This window comes from Emydura macquarii, unplaced genomic scaffold, assembly GCF_026122565.2.
Source record: "Emydura macquarii macquarii isolate MOO-44397 ecotype Brisbane River unplaced genomic scaffold, CSIRO-AGI_Emac_v2 contig_1146, whole genome shotgun sequence".
Lineage (NCBI taxonomy): Eukaryota > Metazoa > Chordata > Testudines > Chelidae > Emydura > Emydura macquarii.
This window is the reverse complement of record NW_027131283.1, coordinates 21052756-21075970: the sequence shown is the minus strand read 5'-3', so window position 1 is coordinate 21075970 and position 23215 is coordinate 21052756. Positions and strand designations below refer to the sequence as shown.

The window sequence follows — 23215 nt, the reverse complement described above, 5'->3', positions numbered from 1 at the left end:
TATTGGGGCACACGTACCTATTTGGGGGTTCGTGTCTTCTCTTCTCAAAGGATTGGAAGCCATTGGGCCGGTCTAACCAAGAAATAACACTGTTAGCTGGCAAAACAGCTTCCTCATAGTCAAGGTTGCAATAAAATAATCATTATAATGTTCTGTGGTTTTTGTTTTTTCCCCTCTCTACTTTCACAAAAATCCTCAAAACTAAATCTGCCTGAAATTTCACTGGTGTGTTGTTATGCCATGATAAGATTTATTCAGAAGAGTTGAATCAGAAAAGGTGTTTTGGAGCTAAGGCGCTCAAAAACTGAAGGACTACTTTTTGTTTTTTTTAAATCTAACTTAGTTTGCTTTAAGAAAATAAACTCCCAACCTTTTAATCTCCTAAAGGACTGATTCTAAAAGCACTCACTGTCATGAGTAGTCTGTAGATGTCAGTGGGATTCTGCTGATGTCCATGAGGCAGCTTGGACTAATAGGCAGTCTCCCCAGTAGTAACTGTTTGAAGAAATGGGTGCTAACGCTGTACTGCAGTAATCATAAACAGGCAGGAACTCTTGAAAATTGAGGACTTATGCTGAGTTCAATCTGTACTTTATGGCCTACATTGATTGCTACAATATTGCTTCCGCTGGCTTTTTTTGTTCTGCTTTTAAAGCATTGATAGTATATAAATATACTGTCTACTACGGTGTTTGTACAGTAACTAGCACAATGGGGCCCCATTCTTAGTTGGTCCTCAAGCTCTGCTGTAATAAACATGAGGAACAAAAACGATAAATGGTTTAGAAAACCTGATGTATGAGGAAAGGTTAAAAAAAAATGGGCATGTTTAGTCTTGAGAAAAAAGGACTGAGTGGGAACCTGATAAATCTTCAAATATGCTAAGGGCTGTTATAAGGGGGATTGTGACCAATTGTTCTTCATGGCCACTGAAGGTAGGACAAGAAGTAATGGGCTTAATCTGCAGCAAGAAATATTTAGGTTAGATATTAGGAAAACTTTCTAACTGTAAAGGTAGTTAAGCTCTGGAACAGGTTTTCAGGTTGTGGAATCCCCATCACTGGAGATTTTTGAGAGCAGGTTGGACAAACACCTGTCAGGGATGGTCTAGTTTAACTTGATCCTGCTTCAGTGCAGGACACTGGATTAGATGACCCCTGGAGGCCTCTTCAAGCCCCACATTCTATGGTGAATAATAATAATGCAGCAAAGAATCTGCATATCTGGATCCATGTTCAGTCCTTCTGGTTTGCTCCATAGCTCTGCCAGAGTATTGGTGGGCTCTCTACTCTCCCCCAGTACTAGGGCCCTACCAAATTCACATCAATTTCATGGTCATAGGATTTTTAAAAAAATATCTGAAACTAAGACATTTATTAAAATCTGAAATTTCATGGTGTTGTAACTGGGGGAAGGTTGTGTCCCGACCCAAAAGGGGAGAGTCACAAAGGTATTGTAGAAGGGTAATGGTATTGTCGTTCTTACTTCTGCGCTGCTGCCTTCAGAGCTGGGCAGCAGGAGGGTACTTGCTGGCCAGGCACCCAGCTCTGAAGGCAGCGCCACCGCCAACAGCAGCACAGAAGTGAGAGTGGCAATACCATACCATGCCACCCTCACTTCTGCGCTGCTGCCGCCTTCAGAGATGGGCTTCCAGCCAGCAGCCACGGAGTTTCCTGCAACCGGGGGAGATTCCCGCAGGTGGGCCTATGCCTTCCCAGCCCATCTGCACTGGGCTCCAGCTGATAATCCAGTAGTAGGGGCCCCCGGCTGGGAAGCCCCCAGCTCTGCTCTTCCCCGGCTTCAGACCTAGCATTTGGGAGTTAAAGGGGCCCTGGGCTGGCTGTGTGTGTGTGTCCTCCCCCAACCACAGGGTGCTGGTGGTCGCCCACCTGAAAGGCCAGCCCTGATCCCCAAAAGTGATGTCCCTTTCCCCCCCATACCGTGCCACCCTCACTTCTGCACTGCTGCTGGTAGTGACACTGCCTTCAGAGCTGTGCTCCCAGCCAGCAGCCACTGCTCTCTGGCTGCCAGTTCTGTGAAATCTGGTGTCTCCTACAATAGCCAGGTCTCACAGGGGAGATCAGATTTCATGGTGTGTGATGCCTTTTTCACGGCTGTGAATTTGGTAGGGCCCTACTCATTACTTTTAGTGTATTAAAGCATTTGTAAGCAAGCTAAGCTGTGGTTGTTAAACACTTTGAAATGTATGTATGGAATGAGCATATATATGCATTAAAGTCTAGTTTTTAGCCATGACTCCTCTAAACTGCCACTATTAAAAATCATGTGCACAACCTGTATTTCCATGCACAGACTCATTTGCATACAAAATAGATAACCACACAAGCTACATGTGCATCTTTTTTTTATACCTGCAGTTAGCTGCAATATTTGACTTCTTGGCTTGCTTTGGTCTGACCTGAAAAAAATGCAGCTCTTATAGTATGGGTCATTGGCAGTTTCCCATTTTTGTGTCTCTTACTTTTTTATTTTTATATTGTTTGGCTCTTAAGGAAAGTAACTTCTGCGTTCTGTTTTATCTTTCAAGTTTTTTAAGGCTTTTTTCTGTCCTACTCTTCACAAGGAAGCAAGAAGTGTGACAGGAAGGTGTGATTTTTAATTTACACCAGAGCTCTCAGCAAATAATGACTTTTCACACCCTGTTATTGGTGCTTAGCCTGGGGGAGGAGTTGTTTGGCTACTGGTGTCATATCAAATTAAATCCACTCTTGTAATTCAGAAAGACATTCCTTTTTAATTTAACCCTTTTCAGTTTCTGCAGAATATTGATCTGAGGTGGATGAACTTTAAATTATTTTAATTTAATAAAACCCCTAATTTTGGAGGAGAACTAGTATTGAAGCATGTAACATGTAAAATGCCTGTTTTCAAGTCTGGTATGTTTTTTGCCCTCCTACAGTGTGATGAATTGTGGCTCTGATCCTGTAATGAGCTTCACATGGGCAGACTCTTGTGCCCACATTGAATTCATTGTAGAATCAAAACCTTATGTGCGTCTGCAGCACTCTAAGAAAATGTTGGGCCTAATGTTCCCTAGAAGGAAAATGGTTAGCCCACCCAAAAAGCTTTTTTGAGTCAGCCGGTGTTGTCCCCTCTCTTACTACTTAGAAACTAATTCTCCAGCTCTTTGGGAATTGCCATGGAATTCAGTGAGTGCTTGACTTCCATGCATCAGAGACAGATTACATCAATTTAGTATTAAAAATTAAAAAGAATTCATGGCAGTGGTGTGTCACTAGAGTTTAATTGTAAAACAGTCATAAAGGTGGGAAGGCAATCTCTCTGTACAAGTCTTTCCAATGCAGTTGTTCATTTTTATCATTTATTTATTTAAAGTTATTGCCCATCTCAGGCATGCTAAGGCCAATTTAAGAGCATATTAAATCAATCAATAATAAATGTAAGAACCTTGTTTTAAGCTATTATGAAGGGAGGGACTGTAATGCTGAAAGCATTTCAGTTGGCAATGGCCCTTAATCTCTGTTTAGGGCTTTCCTTTAAAAAAAACCCCCAAAAATGGTGCAAACTCCTAATGTAGCTGTGATGTAAGAAGGTGTAAGAAGAGACTTACAATGGTGTGGTTTACCTTTGTTTCAAACAAGAAGATCAGGGTAGACAAGCCCTTTAGAGAAGGAATATATGACCCATAGAATATAAAAAGATTTGGGTACAAGCAAGCAGGGTGTGTAAGGACTAGATCTTGGAAGGTGCTCAGTCCCATCAAATAGGAGTTGAAGGAAATGAGCCCCTCCTAGAACGGGCTCTTCTATTTGCTTTAATATCATTACATTCCATCTGATATGCATTTCCTATCAATAGTTTGAGCCTGAGAAAGAATGTGTGAATGGTGAACAACAAAAGTAGTTTGCCCCTCCCCTGGATTTTCCAGAGGCTTTTATTGCCCTTAATTGTTTGTGATCAAGATTTAAGTGTTCATTTGAATAACTGCTCAGTGGTGCAGAGAGGGTTAATGTGCTCTACTTACTAGAAACATATATGTGACAGATTCTTATCTGATCACATTTTTTTTCTTTCTGTAAAATGTCAACCATTTCCTGATGAGCGTGGTGGTGGTGAATTTCACACCTTTCTCTTCTCTGTGTGGAAACCTGGGTGTTAATGGTACAGGATCAGGTAGCATTCTGTGTTAGAAAGAATGAGGTTTTTTGTTAGAAGAACAGAGGGAAACCAGGGAGGAAAAGAAGGAATTGGGAAAAGTGGCTGCTTGAAATAGGTATTACTTTATCAGGTAAATAGCTGTTTTATTTCTCAATACATGTTTTTACTCAGAGCATGTAAATGTAACACTGCCTCAAAAAGGTTGAGCATTCTGTAGTCATGGGAAGTTGATTCTGGAGTGGAACCTAAAAATAAAACAATCTTATATTTTCATTCCACAGTGGAATTTTACTATTGCAGCACCTGAAGATGGAAAGTTGGTCAGTTGATCAAGTCTGCAACTGGTTGGTGCAGAGAAATTTAGGAGAATTAGTTCCTAAGTTTCGTGGTAAGTCTTTTTTTGTTTTTTTGTTAAATGTGTATTTTTCCTGCCTCTCTGCTTGAAAATATATAGTCTGTTTTTTAATTGCTAACTTCTTGTTTATGGGTATGTTTGTATTTAATTGCCAGAGGATAACTTCAGCTTTTAACAGAATTTATTAGGGAGAGAACTGGTTCAGATCTGATTAAATCAATATGAGGCTATAGGTTTATTATGAATAGTCTGAAAGAACAGTTATATGAGAGACTGAAAACCTATAAATATGTACATCTTCTTGAAACAAAACTGGGTTTATCAGCATTTGTTTAGGAATATTTTATGTTTCATACCTTTGTCTGAAGTGATTCAACTTTGATGTATGAATATAGATGAATAGTGAATATAGTACGAAGGACTGAGAGAGACTCGCATTCAGCGATGCTGTGCAGTCTCTAAAATGGTTTCCTTCATTAACAAAATACCAATATGTTGTGAATATCCAGTTCGCTGATTGCTTCATGTCAAGCCACTAATTTGTAAAATAAGTTAAAATTCTGGCACAGCCTTTTGGAAGGGATAGTAATCAAAACAAATGATCTCTTGTTACAGTTAATGTAGAATAACTAACCATATTTGTCTTTTGAGACCCACCTACTTTCTAACATCATGTTATATTTACGTTTTCAGAACATTACTATACAGTAACACGTAAGGATATTTTTCTCTTAAATTTTTAGAGGAAGAGGTGAGTGGAGCAGCTCTTCTGGCTCTTAATGATCGTATGGTGCAGCAGCTGGTGAAGAAAATTGGGCACCAAGCAGTGCTAATGGATCTGATTAATAAATACCAGCAGCAGAATAATGGGCTAGAATCTTCTGCTTACAGTTGTGAAATAGCCCCTCCAAAGTCACCAGAAGCAAACAGTGGGTGAGTCTGTCTATGCATGAGACAAACTATTGTTCTGTTTACGTACAGCTGTAATACTCCCTCAGTGTTTTATTATCTCCATAGCTAATAGCCATAGCTCCATATATAGTTAAATTATATAACTGTTGTACAATTTGAACCCCAGCAGAAATGTTTGGTTAATATTTTGTGGTTTTAACTTGTGCAGGAACGTTTATATCATGTTTATTATAGGTGCGGCTGGTTATCCTTACAAGACTTTGTTTTCAGTTGCTTATAACTTTGCCAGACTTTAACCATTTTAGCTGAAACATTCCCTGCTGGGTGTTTGACTCAGGCTTAATTTTTAACACTCCTTCCCTTCCCTCCTCCAAAAATCTTCCAAAACAATTCAGACATTCCTGAGTATGAGGCTATGGAGAAATGTTTTGCCACGTTACAAAGTTCTGGGGACTTGCCCCTGTTAAAAATAAAATATTGTGGGACCTTTTCTTTTAAATACTCTCGACTCATAGTTTGGAGAGGGGACTTGACATTTGGTGGAGGGAAGGGGGCAGCCTTTGTGTCAGGGACGGGCCTTTTATCATTCTGGAAAAATCCGCCCAAATTTGGCCAGGTTGTAAACCTTTGAAAAAATCTCGGTTCACGCATGCTCAGTAGATACCTTTTTTAGATTTTGCCAGCCAAATTTCCCAAAGATTCTATCCGTACAACTGGGCATGCTCCAGCCCAGGGCTCAGCTGGAATTTCCCTGCAATTGCAGGAGCTCTACCTGCTGTGGGCTGTGCCAGGTTCATCTGTGAGCACCTGAACAGAGAGCACAGGGCCTATCTCTCCTTTGGTTTCAGTGAATCCTCTGCTTGGCAGCGTGGAGGCAGAAGCTGCCTGATTCTAATGCAAATGGAACAAGAGCCAGACTTATGGAGGGGGAGTCGATTAAGAACAAGGAGGTGCAGGGAGACTGGGGCTGCAAGCTGGGGGTGGCCGATACTTAGATTGAGGCTGGTAGGGGGAGGAGAGGGAAAGAGAGTGTGGACTCAGACTGGGAGTTGGAGGGGGAGGGTCAGGTGCTGGGATTTGCTGGTCAGAGAGACTGGGATGAAACTGAGAAATGGAGACTGACTAAATGAGGAGCTGGGGGGGGGGGGGTAGAGATGAGGCAGGACTGGAACAGGGACAGGTTGGAGGGAATGGAGCAGAACTGGGCGGAAAAGTCTGTGCCCACTAGAGAACGCACCCCTCCAGAGCCTGGAATGGAACTCAGGGATTCCTGAGTCTTACTATTCCTCTGGTGTCAGCAAATATCTATGAAACCCGCTGGCAAAGTGTCCCAGACCCCTCTAGTTCTGGTCCACATAGAGCATGATGCTTTTAATTTGGCCCCCTTGCGTGTATACATTATGATACTGTTTTTCTAAATTATACGATCACATACATTCCTTACTTGCTCCGCCCCCCCCCCCCCCCCCGCCCCAGGACCCTAGCTTCATGTCATGCATCACATGGACCTGATCTGAGGATGATTCAGGGATGTGTACTGAAATAGGTTATCTGTAGAATCCTGCTTCATTTGTTGCAGAGGTAGGAAGGTGTGTAGTGAATGAGGCAGAGAAAGGATGTTCTTGTGGTTAAGGCAGTTGAATGCTGCCCTGGAGAATTGGATTCGATGTCTGTCTCTGTGTCAGAGCTCATATGCGATGTTAGTCAAGGCCATTAACCCAAACTTTTCACAGGTGGTCACTAATTGTGTGTGCCTCGTTTTCTGGGGTGTATGACTCAAGCCCTGAGGGGTCTGATTTATGGAAGTGCTGTGCACACAGCGGTTACTGACATCAGTGAGAGCTGTGCTTTGGACACATGGTGTGCTATATAATGCTAAGTACTCTGAAAATGAGGTCCTAGGCATCTCAAATTGGGCACCCAGAACTGGTGGATACTTTTGACCTTAATTTCTCTGCTTCAATTCCCCAGAGAGAATAACAAAATAGGTATAACAATTCTCCCTCATCTCAAAGGTGTGTTTTTAAAAATAAATTAATTACTGTTTGTGAAGCACTCGGATACTATAGTGATGAGCACCATAGAAAAGCCCATGAGGAAACTAATAATACTGTCTTCCTTACAGAGTTTAAATAATATTCCTTAAATAAGGCCTGGAGCCACACTTTGAGCAATGAAGGGGAAAACATAATATTGAATAGTTGCTCAATAAGTGACCACTATTCATTCTGTGCACTAAGTGAGGCAGGGTCCTGTGGAAAAAAACAGTATGTCATTATGTAATTAATGATTGTTTCATAAATGTGTATGCACAAGGGGCTGAACTGAGGTTCTACAGGTAATCTTAATTCTGGCATTTCCTTTGTTTTTTAATCCTTGACTTTGCAACCTTAATGTTCTTTTAACATAGTTTTGTGTGTGTAATAAATATGTATATTTCACAAAGTTTTTTTTAGGAATGCTTTGTTTGACCTAGTTTCATGCACTAGAAACCAGAATTTGTGCTATGTATGATTTTGGAGCACTGTAATACTCCTTTTACTTTTAACAGTGTTAATGGTTTTGCTGCAAGCCACCTTTTGACACAGAGAACCAGATTATCTGGGCAAAAGTAGAAATGAACATATCTATCATATAATACACACACACACACACACGCTCTCTCTCTGTCTCTGTCTCTGTCTCTCTCTCTCTCTGTCTCTCTAAGGATTTAATTTTTTTCACTGCTAGCTTGCTGACACTAGACCAGATTACAGAACGCTAAATTGCATATGGGTTGCACAATCTGGCTCACTCTTCGGAGCATCCCATGGTAAAGCATCTGCCACACTGTAAGCAATATGTCCATCATTCTTTTTTCTGCCTCCATTTCCTACTTTTCTTAACGTTCATTGATACTACCTTGGCCTACCACTACTTAAGTTTTCCTTCTTCCTGTTGTTTGCTGTCTTTGGGTTGTCAGGTGACAGATAATGATTTCTAACAGCAGGCATTTTGTACAAAGTATCTAGATGTAGGTGTAGGCACCTAAATGAATAGTAACTGTATAAAAATATTAAGAGTAGAGATGATGAACTTGAACAGAAATACGGTATCTGAAACACATCCTGGGAAGTCTGAATCAATATCTGGATCTAGGCATAATGCCTTGGGCATATTGCTGATTGTAAGGTCAGATTGTACCTGCATGAGCACGAGAATCTGAAGAGCTGTTTGCATGGTGTCTCTATAGCCATATATGGATGCACGTTTCATGCATCAGTTATCTGGAGACTGACTCCTCCCAAGTTCATTTGGGAGTCTGAAGCCACATTGAGAAGATGTCTGGTTGCTCCGACTTGAGTGGGGTGGGGAAAAATGACTAGGGGAATATGAAGAGACCCACTGAAAAGGAAATCTGCACTCAAACAAGGCTGTTATTGAGGTCACTTGTCGGCAATAGGTCTCCATGCATCAGTTTTATTAGTATGTCCACTACTGCAGATGGAATAATGATTTAACACTGCTGCAGAAAGTGTTCTTCAGGCTTAAAAGACGCTGCAGAGATGTCATGCAAAAAAGTCTTCAAGATCTATACAACTTGCTGGAACACTCCTATCTTGCAATTGGCGATGAGTCCAAATTTCCCTAAAACTCAGGTTCAAGAAAATCTCAAGAATATTTTCTTCAGCAATGCTGGAAATTGTATTTTTACAAACGTTTGTTTCACTATATCAGTGGTCTCAATAAAAACTGCTTTTTTTACTGTTCTTAGGAAAAGGTCCAGTTTCCTGTAGGCTAGAACAGAACCTGTTATTTTTTTGGCAGAGCGAAGCAAGGTCTTACCTACTTTCAACTTGGTGTCTATTTTTTTTTTATATAATATGATAACTTTTAACTTCAGCATCCAATCAATTCCAAAATTTTGGGGAGTGTTCTCGACTGCAATGGTTTACTCCAGCAAAACGGTTATCGTTCAGGGGTGTGAAAAAACACCTCCGAGTGACATAAATTTTGCCGTCATAAGCACTTGTATGGACAGCGCCAACATAGCTACTGCCGCTCATTTAGGTGGTTTTATTATGTCGACGGGCGAGAACTCTCGCATCAACGTCATGCACAGCTACACAAGCGCTCTTACAGCTGTACTGATACAGCTATGCCACTGTAAATTTTACGTGTAGACTAGCCCTTATTGCAATGTAGGGCTGGAAGGGACCTCGAGAGGTCATCAACTCCAGCCCCCTGCTGAAAGACAGGAGCAAGCAAACCTTGACCATCCCTGACGGGGTTTGTCCAACCTATTTTTAAAACCTCTAGTCATGGGGAATCCACAGCTTCCCTAGATAACCTGTTTCAGAAAATAACTCTTCTTATGGTTAGAAAGCTCCCCCGATAGTAAAAAAAAAAAAAAAAAAAAAAAAAAAAGAAATAATGTGGGAGGAACAGACACCACATATCATGGTAAGAGAGAAATGGGTGGAGCATGGGAGACACACAGAGCCCCTGGCACAGAGGGGAGAGGTTGCAGGGAGCCCCTGGTGTGTGCAATGAGCTCAGCCTATAGAAGCAATGAAGTGGACAGCCCTCTAGTTTAATAGACTAACTTATGACACTCTGCAAATTGTCTCTTGTTTTGTCATGCTTTGTAATGGCTAGCTGTTTCCTATATGTTAGAAGACATCAGATGCTAAATATAGCAGAAAAAAGATCAAGAAGCTGCTGTATCTATGAAATATCAAAAATATAGTGGTTTGCTTCTCTGTAATTACATGTAGTGATTAGAACATCTCTTAGCAATATTACTTTAGTTTTCCTTTTAAGTTGGCTGGATCTAATGATTAATTTAATTCATCACCCAGTTCAGACACATTAGCATCACTTAAAATCAGGCTTATTCAACATGTTAATGTTTTTGCATTTTCTATTATTCCAAAATACCTGTTGCAAACTTAGATTATATCTCTTTGTTCAAGCGTTGCAAAGTGTACAACTCACCAAAGAAATTCTTCTTTTCCAGCACCACGGGCATACAGGTGTTCTGTCCTTATAGTCCTATGGAGCAGACAGATTATATCTCTCCAACTGAAAAGTATGATGGTGGGTTAATTGACCGAAGAGTGCTAAAGCAGAAGTGAGTTTATAGTGCATTTGCTAACTCTACTTATGTTTTGAAAACAACATTACATTTCTATTTTTTGCTGATGAGATTATGCAGTTATTCCACATTGCCACGAAGTCCTATATACTCAGTCAGAAGAACTTCATATACTTCTGTCTTCAGATATACAAGTGTAATTCTCAGATAAACAAACAGGAATTGGAACACATTTATCTAAGGACAGAACTGAGCCCTGGTTTAACAATGAAGTGGTCTGGTTACATTTTTGTTACTACATTTCTCATTTGTTGCTCTCTTATGAAGAGTCAAAGGTTTATGTTGAGTGGTTTGCTTTTTTACAGTGAGTTTTCAATATAATTCTATGAGATTGACAACTACTCTGGCAGCTTTATAATTGAGAGGGTCTGAAAGAGGGAGTATTGTTATAGCATTTGTACATATAGCAATCTCAACTATAGCAGTCACAAATCAGGAAGTTTGGCATGGAGGCTCCATATTTTTTCCCTAAATAGGTGCAAGGACAGCAAAAGGAAGCTCTGAAGTTGAAGCCAATTTGGGTATGTCTGCACAGCCAGTGGGAGCCTGTATCAGTGAGCTTCTGAGCGCGGGTTGACAGACTCAGGCTTGTGGTGCTGATGCTAAAAATAGCGGTGTAGACAGTGCTTTAAGTTGCAGTTTAGAGCCCATCTCCAGCTCAGTTGCAGTGTCTACACAGTTATTTTTAGTGTGTTTTGGCGAACCTAAGTCTGTCGACTTGGGGGCTCACTGCTATTTGTTGTGTAAATGTACCCTTGAAGATGGGAGAGGATAGATAGGCTTCATTTGTAAAAATCATGAAATTGTGTCTTGGAGGAGGAGGGTGACGCTTTCTCGTCCCCTTTCATGGCAGATCTCAGGGAAGCTTTTGTTGCTATTGGAAGGTACCACCTAAGTCTTGCCCACCAGTCATCTTTGGTGCCTCTTGCTGTTCCTGGCTTCACCCTGCTGAGATCATGGAAGGACCCCTTCTGAAGGACTTATGTGCTTATCCCTTTAAAAAAAGTGGTTGAGAACAGGACCGTCAGGGAGTGGAGAGAAGGGCAGAATTAGCCCCACCTATAGATAAAATTAAATACAAAAACAGAACAAGATTGGTCACTGTCATTGACCCACTTAAAAATACAAAAACCACCAAATGAACTCAAAGCTTCCACTTCAAGCAAGTTCTAATGATGATATGCATTCAAACTGTATATTATATAAGATATAACCATTACAATAAACCCTACATTTTTTTGTAGTTTTGGCTTTTAGCATCTGCCTCTTTGTCTTGTTCTACATCAGTTTAAAATGGAGCGTGAGACTCAGCATGACCTGGAATAGACTAGTGTTAGCAAACAGTCTCACCAACACATTGTATAGCTTTCAAAGACCTGTTAAGGGGTAAAATTTCTGAACTGTACTGCATTTTGCTCACAGGTTTTTTGTGCAAAGCTTCCATTGACCTCAACAGACGTTTCATGCGTTGGAACAAGTGCACAAGATGCAATATGGCTCCATACTAATGTTAAGAGATGTATAGTGTGTTTCAGAGGAGAAAACCTTTCCATAAATATGGGCACTCTTTTCTTTTGTGAAGTAATAGGTGCCCTAGAAGTCAGTGGAATTGTGCCAATTTACATTGGCTGCAAATTACCTGAGTTTCTTCTTGAAAGGCCGAAAGGAGAAGCTGGAAAACCATTTTCTGGACAATAGTTGGGTTTTAATTAACTGATTCAGGCTAAAAAATGGGACAGAATAACCTTCAATACTACCTGATGTACGAGGTACTTCCCCACTGAAGTACTGTTGTGCTAGAGGAATGTTGGTATTTATACTCTTGAGGTCTGATAGCTTAAACACAAAAAATAAGAGTTAACTTAGTGCAACAAAAGCCTAATTTATTTTGCCCCCCCCCCCCTTCCTGTATTGAACTGCATTATGCATCCAAATGATCAGATAAGTCTCGAAGGTCAATATGGTTACATTTTTTAGAGATAGGGTGAGAGCAAAAAAGTGTGGAGTGTCCAGAGTTTTAAATTGAAGCTTTTCTGTTGTGTAAAAATTTGTTAAAGCGGTAGCGATGCTTTTCTGTGTGAACACCCACATAGGATGAACAAAATGCTCCCATGAACACTTTATTTTTTCATACCTGCTTTTCTAAGTACTTACCTGAGACTGCTGTGCGAGAGCCAATGTTTTTATTGGCATATGTTCTACATGCAATTTCTGAAGACGTGCATATCACATGATATGCATGTTGGATCCACTTCTCATGAAACTTTAGTAGTTCCAACTGTATTCCTTCAGGAGTGGCATCCTGATATATAAATAAATAAAAATGTGTTCCATTCCATAGCGGTTTTGTTCGGGTGAGGTGTTGCATAGTGGACTTTCTGTCTAAATGCCTTGGAGTAAAATACTCAGTTGGGGGACAGATTTGTTTCCATTAGCAGGATAGCACGTCTCATTTCAAATCTAGTTGCTGTGAAAGTGTGATGAATTTTTCAGATCAAAATCTTACTACTTATGTGGTAAGTGCTCAGCTAACAGCGAGTCTGATTGAGGGTAGTTTTGCAAGTGTGCTTTTGGTTTAAGGCAATGATACTGAGGCTCGAGAGCTGCAAGTGTCTCTTTAATGCATTTCCTGCAGCTCTTTGCAGCACATGATTAAATCACTGTGTGATTTAATTTATTAACTGATCTAAGTTAGTAACCAACCAGGATGCATTTACTATGTTGTTAACCAATCTTAGTTTATAAAATAATAGAGCCCTGCGCAGATACGCAAATGTGGATCTGCATCCGCCCCAATCATCCTACCGCCGACCGCCATCCACAGTGTAGTCATCGTACTCACCGGCACCACAGCTTTGGGGTCCCCAAACCTCTCCAGGCAGCTGCCCAACAGCTGATTGGCATGCAGGGGAGCCTCGTGGAACAGCTGATTGATTGATTGATTGGCAGCCCTTCTGGCCCCCCCCCCCCAAGCGCTGTTCCGCGGGGCTCCCCTGCCCGCCAGATAGGCAGTGGGCAGGGGAGCCCTGATCTGTCTGGCAGGGGAGTCCTGTGGAACAGCTGATCGGCGGCCAGCCCCCACCCCTGGATATCAAAGGTTGGGAAGCAGCCTCAAAGGCTATGAGCTGCAGAGAGCTGCTTCCCCGCCTTTGAGATCCACATCTGATCCACCGTCTGACAAAAAAATGATCTGCAAATATCCGTGGATTTGCAGGGCTCTAATAATAATGCTTGGGTCAGTCATTTTGCTGTGAGAATAATATATGTATATATACACAAAACTAAATATATACATATATACATACACACAGTAGTATAGTAAATGAAATCATGTATTCACATTACTGTGGCTCTTTTAGGCATTGTTGATTGCTCATTTGGCTCCTGAACCACTGAGGTCTGAGTATCACTGGTTTAAGGTGTCTTTCTTCTGCTGACCGACATAGGTCTTGCTCTTTAATTTTCCATTATCTGTATGTAGGTAGAATAGCTTAAAAGACACTAACACTGTCTGAAACTCATTTATATATGTGCTGGAAAAACAAGACAATTGTTAATCAGAAAAATTATTCGTGTAAATTTTCTGCGGAACTGTTTGTCAAATCTTCTTTATATGCATTAAGATTTCATCTGAATAGACTTCTAATTCCTTATCATTTGGTACCACTGGCCATTAGAACTATTTCTAATAGATGTGGTAATCTAATTATTTTTCCAATTAGGTAGATTTGCAACCTCACCTTAAATTATTATTTACAGCATTACCAACTCTTCTGGGTTTTTTTTGTTTTGTTTTTGTTTTTTTGTTTTTTATTTTTTTTTCCCCTTAAAGCCTTGGCTCATTGGGTACAGTGGTTATAAGAGAATCTGTCCTGCTCCCCCATTATCTGAAAGCTTCTACTCTTGTGATTGCAGGGTAAAGCTTGAAAATGTGAACTCTAGAGACCCAAAAACCAGAAGACAAATACCACCCACCCCCAAGTGATTGCTGTCTTAAAAATCATGGGAATTTAAAAAAACAAAACAAACTAACAAAAATCCTCATGATTTTTTTTTGGGGGGGGGGAAGGGGCGGCAGGGCAGGGCAGGGCAGGACTTGACTCATGGTGTTTGGAGTTGCTAGTATTGTATTTACCAGTCTGATGCTGTCAACGTGGGGTTTCTTTATTTGGATGCTTATTGCTCTAATTCTGATAGTTCCTCCTAACCTAACCTCCTTACTCCTTTTTTCTAATAAAAATAAATGGAATCATCCAAATGTTATCCAAATAACAAATATCACAGGATCTTTTTCAGGGGATAAGGCAGCAAGCCACATTTATTGTGAATACAACAATTTGGTAAATAGTATCAATAATGCAAATACCAGGGAAACAGTATCAAAACTGTAACAATATCAGTATTGTGCTTTACAAATACAGAGATTCTTCCTAATACAGTATACTTCATTGACACGTTTCAATTGGTACTTTCATTTACACTCATACACCCAGACAAACATACATAGGGGTCTCACAGATGTTATAGTTAGCAGCCTCTTGGTGCTTGTGGTAGTCACTGGCCAGGTGACTGTAGCACGAGGGTGAGAAGCAAGGTTCTGCAGATGCGCATCGATACTCCTGCCTGGTGTGGTGATGTAGACCCGAAACTCCAGCCTTCATCTTTCTGTTCCATTTTATAGGGAAAAGACCTCATGTGAGTCTATGGGTTTTTGCTCTGTCATGCTGCATCTGCATTTGGTGTGATCCTTAATCACCCACATTGTTGAAGCCTGATCAGATTTTGTCCTTTAAAGTGGGCTGACTCCAAAGTTTATCAGGGTGGACTCCTCTTTGGTCAGTTGAGTGGTAAAAGTTATTATCTTCGCTCCTTTCTTTCCCCCCCTCAAACATTTGAGATGAGGCTGGTGTTTTCTTCATCATGTTTCAACATTCCTTACTTAGACCAATTGTTCAATCACTCTCCCGTTTACACCCACCTCAATTGCTCAGCCATTCACACTTCAATCACTCAGTGCCAACTCCTAGCTGAAGAATTAACATATTATTTTTAAAGCAAACATTATTTCATTTTTGCCAATGTCTTTCACAGTGTGGCTTCTTATACTTAAAATAGGGTTTTTAAAAATATTTTGAAAGTGGGTAAAATTAACAGATAAAATGGTCAGTAGAGTGGTTTTACAAACAATCTTAAAACAAATAGAATTATACAAAATACAGACAGACTTGAATTATTATGCAGTAAATGGATATTTTAAAAAGACGGAAGTGAACATTTCAAAGGGTAGAACAATAAGAGTCAGTTGAGGTTTTAGTTTTTGATTAAAGTTACAATGAATCAGACTGAAGTGCCTCTTATTAGAAAGAGGGGGTTGGGCGGGTGTTTGTGGCTCTGTTCTTTCATGTATTTCATGAAAAGAGGATTGGGCCAACACAAAGACCCTAGAGGCAACGTTAACTATGTAATGTTGTAATTCCACAAAGATTACCATCAATTATGAGACTTACAAATCTATTTTGAGTTTCTGTAAAAGTACTTCTGTTCCAATACACTAGATTTCTCATGCACACACACTTTCTCTTCTACAGAATGGCCTGATTAGATGGCCGTTCAGCCAGTCTGATTCTAGAGAGAAAATTCTTCTCTTTCCTGAACCATCAGCCGCTGCTGCATTTAAACCAACTCCAAGCACAGAAAGAGAATCTGCCGATAACGTAACAAACAAGACTCAATCCCGATTGCCTTCAAAGTGAAGTTGGCTGTCTCAAGGATTAGCCGTGTTAGAAACTGGCTTTAAAGCACGGTGTGATTTGAGTAATTTTGCCTGGTGTTTTTTTTAGGTGATGGTTGTAAAATGTGATGACAGTTCCACAAAACTTAACTGAAAGTTAATATTTGTATCTCTGCTATGGTTTCCTCTGCCAACAATACATGAGAGGCTGTCTGAGTCTCACACTGTGACTGACATCAGCTCTTCCTGTTTCTACATTCCAGAAGAGCTACAATGGGCCAGTGAAGTTAAGTGGAGAAAATATCAGGCAAAACACAGCAATAAATAAATGATGATGTAGATAAGGCTCATCCAAAAGCAAGTGGCTATAATCTCTCTCCAAGCCATTTGAAACAGTAACATCTCTTTTTCCTCCACTCGTCACCACCAAGCTGCCATCTCCACCCTAACCTTCCTGACTATTATTCCATCCTAGTTAGTACATTGAGCATGTGTTGAGTGCAGTGCTGGTTTTCTGTCTCACCCTTTGGCACAGTTGACTCATTTTAAAAACTGTTAATGGAAATAACACTATTTGTATTGTGACCTTTCCTAAAGGTTCTATCACTATTGGGAAAGGGGGAAAGAGGGCTTTGTCAGATGCTATACACACACATAAGACACATCTTGTCCTGAGGAGTTCACAATCAGAGGTCCTGTTCCTGCAATGAGCTCTGTCTGGGCATTCTGAACAATCTCTGCTTGGAGGCCCACTGAAATCAGTGGGGCTCAGTGTGTCTGCAGGCAGCTGTGTGTCTGGGGTTCCTTGCCAAATCAGGGAAAATTAAGAAAAATTAAGACATTTAAATTAAGAAAATATACAATAAAGGGGGTGTAACAAATTAATGGAGGGAATGAAGCAAGGAAGACAAGAAACAACATTGAGAGGAACACATGTTTACATAGCCTAGTTATGTACACAGCTAGTTGGCTTTCAGCCAGCAAAACCTTACTTAAATTATGTAAACAAACAAAATAGATAATCGGAAACTGTTCTTTTTGACTAAGATGCCCAGAGGCTTTAAGGGTTGTTATTACCATTGCATATAATAATAGTATAATATTTTATCCTGTTTCTTGGCTTCTGCTGCACATTGCACAGATGTCTTGATTGAATTGTCTGCATTGATGCCAAGATTTTTTTTTTTTTAAATGATCAGTTTCAGCAGCTTAGGAACATAACCCTTTGCGCAAAGTATACCATGCATTTTGCTCTCAGTTTTTTCTACTATGTTCATTAAGTGCTTAACCATACAATGCAGCCAAAAAACATCTTTGGATAACCAAGGTGACACCAAAGTGGTGCAAACACCATAGGTCTTCTTTCAGTGAGACGAGATATTCCCTGTGGCATGGGACTTGTAATTCAAATGCATTCCTTTTTATTCAGTTGGTGGAGACAGAACAGCTCAGTCCATAATGACTTTACTTATGGTAGTATGCTACCAAGAGATGTACTGTGTGTGAAATCCTGAGAATATTATGCAGCCAAAGATCATTACAGTTTTTACTTTATATGACTTATCAGCATAGTCGAGAGAATGTGAAATAAAATGGGAATCTACAGAAACTGCATGGTTAAAACTAGTTACTAGGCTTTATTCATATCAATGGGATGTCTTTTTCTGAAGAAAAGTGAAACTTACAAATCCATTCTCAGGTGTGTTAACCTGGTCTGTGTCCCAAGATCTTGTAGGTGTGAGAGGGAATTTTGGGGCACTATGCTGTCCTTGGTGTTAAACTTCTAACTGTAATAGTCTTCTCCTGGAGTGAGGCCTAGACTAAATACACAAGTTGCCACTGGTTTAACTAAAGGTGTGATGTTACACTGGCGTCACATCTTCTGGGAGTCCAGAATGCACTGGCGGATCACCTCAGCAGATCCTTTTCCTTTCACCACAAGTGGTCCTTTCACCTGGATATCACCCAGTTCATCTTCCAAGGGTGGGGGTCTCCCTAGGTAGACTTGTTCACGACCAATCAGAACAGGAAGTGCCATCAGTTTTGCTTGCTGCGCAGGCCAGTCCAGGCTACTTTTCTGCCGCTTTCCTCTTCCCCTGGACAAGGGTCCTACTCTATGCTTTTTCCCCTGGTCCCTCTGGTTCACAAGGTCATCCTGAAAATCAAGTGGGATAAGGTGAGAGTTATTCTTATAGGCCCGGCGTGGTCATGCCAACACTAGTTTGGCACACTGCTGGACCTATCAATAGCATCCCCGCTTCCGCTCCATCCGAACTTGATCTCTCAAGACCGCGGTTGGTTGCTCCACTCAAACCTCGCCTCTCTTCACCTAATTACATCAATGTTACATGACTGAACCTGGAGGAGAAGGCCTGTTCAGAGCAAGTTCGACTAGTCTTGCTAGATAGTAGGAAACCATCCTCTAGGGCAACCTTCCTGGTCAACTGGAAATGTTTCTCGATATGGGTGTCTCACCGAGGTCTCTCTCTGGTTCGTTCTTCCCTTCAGGCTGTTGTGGACTACTTGCTTCATCTAAAGCAGCAAGGTCTGGCCCTTACATCTATCAAACTGCACTTAGCAGCAGTCTCAGTCTCCTCCCCTTCCTTCCCAGTGAGTGGCAGGTCAGTGTTCTCTCATGAGATGACAGTCTGATTTCTCAAGGGTTGGGAGAGACTCTACCCTCAGGTCTGCGAGTCGATTCTCCATGGGACTTGAACCTGGTTCTGACAAGGCTCATGGGGGCCCCCCCGTTCAAACTGCTAGTGTCATGTCCTCTACCAGTTATCTCTTAGCAGTTCGCCTTTTTGGTGGCAATCACCTCAGTAAGAAGGGTCTCTGAAATGAGGGTCTTACATCAGAACCACTGTACATGGTATTCTTCAAGGACAAGGTCCAACCGCATTCCCACCCAGCCTTCCTGCCAAAGGTGGTTTCACAATTCAATAGCAACCAAGTTATTTTCCTCTTGGTCTTCTTCCTGAAGCCTCACAAGAACTTTGAAGAGCGGCGGCTCTACTCATTGGATGTTAGGCGTGCCCTCGCCTTCTATATTGAGAGGAATAAACCTTTTTGAAAATCCATGCAGCTCTTTGTAGTAGTGGCAGAAAAGATGAAAGGGCTTCCAGTGTCACCCCAGAGGATCTCATTTTGTATAACTGCCTGCATTTGAGCTTACTATGAACAGGTAAATGTTCCACCGCTGGCCATCCCAACTGCTCACTCCACAAGAGCTCAGGTCTCTTCAGCAGTGTTCCTTGCCCAAGTTCCAATCCAAGACATCTGCAGGGCCATAATTTGGTCATCGATGCATACCTTTGCATCCCACTACGCCATCACCCAACAGGCTTGAGATGATACCAAGTTTGGAAGAGCAGTGTTGAAGTCAACATGTCCATGAACTCCGAGCCCACCTCCTGAGGTACTGCTTGTGGGTCATCTAATGAGGAATGGACATGGGCAAGCATTCAAGAAGAAAAAATGGTTACTGACGTTCTGTAACTGTTGTTCTTCAAGATGTGTTGCTTGTGTCTATTCCATGACCCACCCTCCTACCCTTCTGTTGGAAATGTCCAGCAATAAGGAACGGAGAGGGTGTGTGGTTGGCTGCACCTCGTACACTGGCGTAGGAGTATGCAGCTCCAGAAGGTGCTAGAGCCTGCCTGAAAAATCTGAGGGAAAAAATCTCCAACAACAGTGCACGCAGTGTGCACAGACCTAATGTGGAATGGACATGAGGAGCAACATATCTTAAAGAACAACAGTTATGGAAGGTCAGTAACAGGTTTTTATCTGCTTTTCATTCCCCTGTGAGCTCCACCAACAGCCTTGAAGGTTTTCGCTGTGTCCCACAGCAGTCTGCCCTCCACAAAATCATCATGTTCTCCACTGATGCGGTGGTTCTTGCAGTTCTGCAAATACCAGAGGATCATGCATCTTGTGCTCACAACACTCATGACAATAGTGCAGAGCTGTGCAGGCTTCATGCTGTTGTCAGAGATGGCGGACAGTGAGGAAGACTTCATGGTTTCATGGAATTTTTTTAAAAAGGTGCAAAAATTAGGACTATAGATGACATCATGGGAGGGAGAAAATTGCATACTGGGAAGTTGACCCCTTGCTCCCAATCACCCATGTACGACTTGTTTCTGCCCCACCATGCATTGACAAAATCCAAAAGACAATGGTGGTGAGTTGCACATTGGAATACCTACACTGCACTGTGTATTGACATAAGCACTCCTGTTGAGTATGCATTGCACTGACGCAAGGAGTCAAGTATGCATGCGCACGAGCAATGCACTAATTGTGGGTTTTGCTGACATAACTTGCAGCAGCCAAAGTTTGTAGTGTAGATGTGGCCTTAGAAGGGAGAAGTTCTGTATTATGTGCCAAACCTCAGTCTAATCTGTTTCCCTCCCACCTTCCTTAACCAATCATAATTGATCCACGGTTACATTTCTGTGAAATCTAGCACAAAATGTCTTTGAATTAACGACAGTCTCCTTTTTGAGTTGCTTTCCATTATTCCCAATACTGTCTTAACTCCCCCACTTGACAACACAGCTTTTGTAAAGGGAAATCATGCCTCACCAATCTGATTTCATTGAGGGGGTCAACAAACACGTGGACAAGGGTGATCCAGTAGATATAGCGTACTTGAACTCTCAGAAAGCCTTGGACAAGGTCCCTCACTAAAGCTCTTATGCAAAGTAAGCAAGAGGGAAGGTCCTCTCATGGATCACTAACTGGTTAAAAGGCAGGAAACAAAGGGTAGAAATAAATGGTCAGTTTTCAGACTGGAGAGAGGTAAATACTGGTGTCCCCAGGATCTGTATTGAGACCAGTGCTGTTCAACATACTCCTAAATGATCTGGAAAAAGGGATAAAGAGTGAGGTGGCAAAATTTTACAGATGACACAAAAAGTTACTCAAGATAATTAAGTCCAAAGCCAACTGCGAAGAGTTACGAAGGGATCTCACAAAACTGGGTGACTGGGCAACAAAATGGCCGATGAAATAACAAGGTTACTTACCAGTAACTGTTGTTCTTTGAGATGTGTCGCATATATCCATTCCAATTTAGGTGTGTGCGTGCCCCGTGCACAGATTCCCGGAACCTTTTTCCCTAGCAAGCCCCGCAGGGCCAGCTCAGGCGACCCCTGGAGTGCCGCGCTCATGTTGCGGTATAAAGGGTGCTGCTGGCCCCACGGGTCCCCAGTCCCTTCTTTCTGCCGACTCCGACAGCGGGGACGGGGGGTGGGTTTGGAATGGATATGAGCAACACATCTCGAAGAACAACAGTTACTGGTAAGTAACCTTGTTTTCTCTCTTCGAGTGATTGCTCATATGCATTCCAATTTAGGTGATTGAATAGCCATATCCTTGGAGGCGGGTAGGAGTCACTGACGAGCGGCTCTACTCAGCACGGCTCTGCCAACCGCTGCGTCGTCTCTTGTCTGTTGAACAATGGCGTAGTGGGTTGTGAAAGTGTGAACTGACGACCAGGTGGCTGCCCTGCAGATGTCCTGCAGTGGCATGTTCTCTAGGAAGGCCGCCGATGAGGCCTGAGCCCTGGTCGAACGTGCCGTTACTGTTCCTGGCAATGGCACTTTCGCTTACTCATAACACGCCTTAATACATGACGTGATCCAAGAAGAGATTCGCTGGGTGGAGACGGGAGAGCCCTTCATACGGTCTGTCACTGCTACGAACAGCTGTTTCGATTTCCGGAAGGGTCTGGTTCTCTCCATGTAGGGTGCCAGGGCCCGCCTGACATCCAGCAGATGCCATCTCCGTTCCTCATCCGAACCATGTGGTTTTGGGAAAAACACAGGGAGGAAAATATCTTGGTTACAGTGGAATTGGGACACTACCTTGGGAAGGAAGGCTGGGTGGGGCCTCATCCTGACCTTATCTTTGTAAAAAACCGTATGGGGGGTTCCGAAGTTAGCGCTCTTAACTCAGAGCCCTCCTGGCCGAAGTAATGGCCACCAAGAATGCTACCTTCCAAAAGAGGAGGAGCAGGGAGCATGTAGCTATAGGCTCAAATGGGGGTCCTGTCAACATGGTGAGGACCAGGTTTAAATCCCAGGGAGGGACGGGGTCTCGAACCTGAGGGAACACTCTCTCCACCCCTTTCAGGAATCTACCCGACATGGGGCGGGAAAACAACGACCGTCCCTCCATCGGCTGGTGAAAAGCCGAGATAGCCGCCAAGTGTACCTTCAAAGAGGCCAAGGCCAGGCCTTGGAGTTTAAGATATAGAAGGTATTCTAGGATCACCTGTATGGGAGAGCAGGTAGGAGTGATACCCCTGGTCTCCGCCCAACTCGTAAAGCGCCTCCACTTCACCCGGTATGTAACCTGCGTGGAAGGTTTTCTGCTACCAAGCAGAATCTGTTGGACCTGTAAGGAACAGGCCCTTTCACTCTCTGTCAGCCAGAGAGTCTCCAAGCTGTCAGATGGAGGGAGTCCAGGTCCAGGTGCAGCAGGCGCCCCTGGTCCTGGGAGAGCAAGTCGTACTGGTTGGGAAGTGTGACCGGTGAGGCAATGGATAGGTTGAGCAGCGTACTGTACCAAAACTGCCTCGGCCACGCTGGGGTGATCAAGATGACATCCGCCCTGTCCCTCTTGATCTTGAGAAGGACTTGAGGGAGGAGTGGGATGGGGGGAAAGGAATACATCAGGGACCCCGACCATTCTATTAAGAACGCATCGGACAGGGAGCCTGGCTCGCGACCTCTGAGCGAGCAGTATCTTGGGCACTTCTTGTTGCCCCACACACGGAAAATTGAAGTCGCTACCTCGTGGTGAAGTGACCACTCGTGCTGGCGAGAGAACGACCTGCTGAGGCGGTCTGCCTCGTCGTTCCTGATCCCCGGGAGGTGAGAGGCAAATAAATGAAAATCGTGCCTCACTGCGAAATCCCACAGACGCGTAG

At 42.4% G+C, this 23215-nt stretch overlaps 1 protein-coding gene across 3 annotated transcripts in view; it reads left to right on the top strand.

Annotated features, from left to right (window-relative positions):
• Positions 1–23215, top strand: part of SAMD3 (sterile alpha motif domain containing 3) — a 74312-nt gene that overhangs the window by 15946 nt on the left and 35151 nt on the right. The window contains exons 1-4 of one of the 3 annotated variants that reach the window (XM_067546795.1): positions 4232–4270; positions 4422–4528; positions 5239–5428; positions 10407–10520. In XM_067546795.1, the coding sequence (XP_067402896.1) occupies positions 4450–4528; positions 5239–5428; positions 10407–10520 (383 nt within the window). In that variant the 5' untranslated portion in view covers positions 4232–4270; positions 4422–4449. Of the gene's footprint in view, positions 1–4231; positions 4271–4421; positions 4529–5238; positions 5429–10406; positions 10521–23215 lie in introns of those variants that run through there. The other 2 variants (XM_067546794.1, XM_067546796.1) reach the window with 2 other exon arrangements.